Raw genomic sequence first — 3,196 nt, forward strand, 5'->3', positions numbered from 1 at the left:
CGACCATCGGAGGGAAAACTCTATGTTTTTCCCTCCGAGGGTCGTGGCCCCGCCCCCAGCGTGCCCGACGTCCTAACATCACTTCCGGGTAACGTGCATGTGGCGCGCACGCTCCAGTCACCGCCCGGGAGTCCCCCGCTGCGGCGACTGCAATGACTTGGCAACCCTACCTGCCAATGCTCATCTGGTCAGTGGGTAGAAACTAGGGTCAAAGTGGGGGTGGGGGTCATCTTGAGGAGAAAATTAAAAGAGAAAACTAAGGCTTCTTCTACTTAAAAGAAATTCTGTTCCTGTTGATTCCTAAAACTACTCTTTGTCACTTATGGGTAGCTCTAGAGATCACCAGGAACTCTATGGTCAGAACTTCCCGTAAGTAGAGGAAGCCTTATTTTCAATTTTTCTCCTGGGATGCTGCCCCCGCCAGCACAACCTGCCTGCTAGCAACCCTACAGTAGGAATTATTTCTACAGATTCCATAAAGGCAATGCTTTGCAGTCATCCTTCAATCAGGTTCTCCCCTCACCAAAATAAGGTATTCTCAAGAGATGAATCAATAAGGAGCCTGGGATATATGCCCCACCCTCACCTCCATTTCCACATGGCTAGAGAGTTAGCAGTATGATCACCAGACAAAAGACAGGTACATCTAATTATTTAAACTATAATGTGATCAGGAGGATACAATTCTGGCTAGATGGTTCTAAAGTTACAGAACTGAGAAACTCCCAGGAAAAAACAGTGTAACACGCATTAATCCTCTTTGCAAGCCTATCCAGACCTTGGATCAAGAAACCAATTTCACAAAAGGTAGCTAGGCAGGCAAAGAAAATGCAAAAGCATAACACTGACATAGAGGTAAATGTCAAGTGCAGCACACACGGTAACATACACCAGACTAAATTCTGTCCTATTACCTAGTGGTTGAAAAATCATGATGCAGAATCCTTGTTTTGAAGTCCTGTCTGTCAGGGAATTGTTGTGTTTGAATGGAGCTGGCTCTTTAATGGTTTCTTCCCAATATTTTCACTCCCAGTCTAAGAACTTTTGCAGAGTTCAATAAATCAGCTCAAAACCTAACTTAAGAACCATCACCTCAAACCACAACAAAATCGAATTAAGCAAAGGTTGTTCATACTTTTCCGAATATGCACTGTATCTAAACAGAAAAATTCTGTACAACTAAAATGCTTGTATATCATCTGTAAATTATAGGCTAGCCCAATAAAAGATCATCCTCTCAACGATTCTGTCTCTCTGTTTATGCAGAACTAGCATGGCTGCTGGCGTACTGATCTACATACTGACCAAAAACAGCTAGACAAAAGATGCCCAGGGGCATCTGCACAGAACTTTTACTTATTCCTTATGAACTATTTCTCCAGCAAATGGAATCAAGTATTGACTTTAATAGAATGAGATATTGATATAAAAATAGCCACACACATGAATACAGGGATAACAAAAGATTTTCAAAAATCAATCCATTCTGGAGCAAGAGACAGTTCCTTCTTTTTTAAAAAAAAAGACTTGCTCTTACCATTTCTGCCTGAACTGCTTCTATGTAAATCTTGAGCACGCAAGTCATGCATTTACAGTCTCACTTACAGAGCCAGTTTGATGTAGTGGTTAAGTGCGCAGACTCTAATCTGGGAGAACCGGATTTGATTCCCCACTCCTCCACTTGCACCTGGCTGGATGACCTTGGGCAAGCCATAGTTCTGATAAGAGCTGTTCTTGAAAAAAGAGCAGTTTCTGTCAGAGCTCTCTCAGCCCCACCTACCTCACAGGGTGTCTGTTGTGGGGAGGGGAAGGGAAAGAAGTTTGTAAGCCGCTCTGATACTCCTTTGGGTAGTGAAGGGCGGGGTATAAATCCAATCTTTTCTTCTTCTTCTTCATAAATGATGTCCAACCTACTCTTGTGCTTCTTATATACTAAAGCATTTTAGGAGAATGGAGAATGGGCAGAATAAATCAAATAAAAACAAACCTGCTTACATTTTCTATTAGTTTCACTGAAATATAAGGGATCCTGTGGTAAATTTCCTGTAATGGAAGAGGAGTGACTTTCACCTCACTGCAGATCTCCAATTTGCCTCTCATGCTGTTCCAGGGGGTCCCCAGTCCCCCAGGGGCAGCATTTGAGGAGAGGCAACAAAATCTCCAATTAAAATGCCTTCTGTTAGTGGAGATTTACCCATTATTTTTAAACTGTCCAATCCAAAATGTTTCCAAAATTTAAAAAAAACAATTCCGTCTTACACTGAGATTTTGCATTATTCCTAAAATGGTCCTTTTTCCTTTTCTTGCTTGCAAATTCACAGTCTTCAGCACTATATATATCTTCACCGTCATTCAAGATGCTGAAAGAAAAAGTAAAAGAATCAGTTCCAAGGATGCATTTGATATACTGATGGATTAACCCATACTGTATTGAAGATTAATTTAATTTTATTCTACCATATCGAAATGTGATGCAGCCTTGTGAATCAGCCATAAAAGTGGTCATATTGTTTGCCTCTGTTGGCCATTTTTGCGACATGGTTATGCTCTGAAACTATCTTTGTTATACAAAAACTTCCTTAGCACTTTTGACATAGTGTTACATAGTGGTGCCATATTTATTTATTTACTTCAGTGAAACCCCACCTCTCACCCTAGTGGGGACCCAAAGTGACTTACACTGTTCTCTCTCCTCCATTTCATCCCAGCAACCCTCTGAGGTAGGTTATGCTGAGAGTGTGTGACTGGCCCAAGGTCACCCAGTGAAGTAGCAAGAAAAGGAGGCCACACAGACCAAAAAACAAGAGACAGTGGTGAAGTAGGAAAACTAATTTTAATTCAGTCTGAGACACCTATACATTGCACATATGCTTCTTTGGGGGAATCTGAAATCAATACAAGAACAAATAAAAACCTTAAATGCATTAATTTAAAATTTACTTTTAAAAGACAATACTTGGTAAAATTAATTATGAGTTTCTCCACACAAATATTTAAGAAACAGACTAGAAATAATAAGATCGACTTCCGGTTGATGGCGGCACGCTCACGGACTCTCCGCCCGGACCTCCTGGGGGTGTCTCCGTGCTCTGGCGGAGGGAGTGAGTGAGCAGGCTCGTTAACCCCCCCAGGGGCCCGGCGAAGGGACCCTGGCCAAGGAGCTTTGAGGGGGTAGCCTCTTCGATGGCTGAATGCC

The 3,196-nt window shown here is 42.1% G+C and overlaps 1 protein-coding gene across 2 annotated transcripts in view; it reads right to left on the reverse strand.

Annotated features, from left to right (window-relative positions):
• The window catches only part of FBXO25 (F-box protein 25), a 41,462-nt gene that overhangs the window by 18,874 nt on the left and 19,392 nt on the right, over positions 1–3,196 (reverse strand). For both annotated transcript variants that reach the window (XM_015416637.1, XM_015416636.1), the window contains exon 3: positions 2,260–2,360. In XM_015416637.1, coding sequence (XP_015272123.1) covers positions 2,260–2,360 — 101 coding nt within the window. The remainder of the gene's footprint in view (positions 1–2,259; positions 2,361–3,196) is intronic.

This window comes from Gekko japonicus, unplaced genomic scaffold (assembly GCF_001447785.1).
Source record: "Gekko japonicus isolate JY-2015 unplaced genomic scaffold, Gekko_japonicus_V1.1 scaffold5147, whole genome shotgun sequence".
NCBI lineage: Eukaryota > Metazoa > Chordata > Lepidosauria > Squamata > Gekkonidae > Gekko > Gekko japonicus.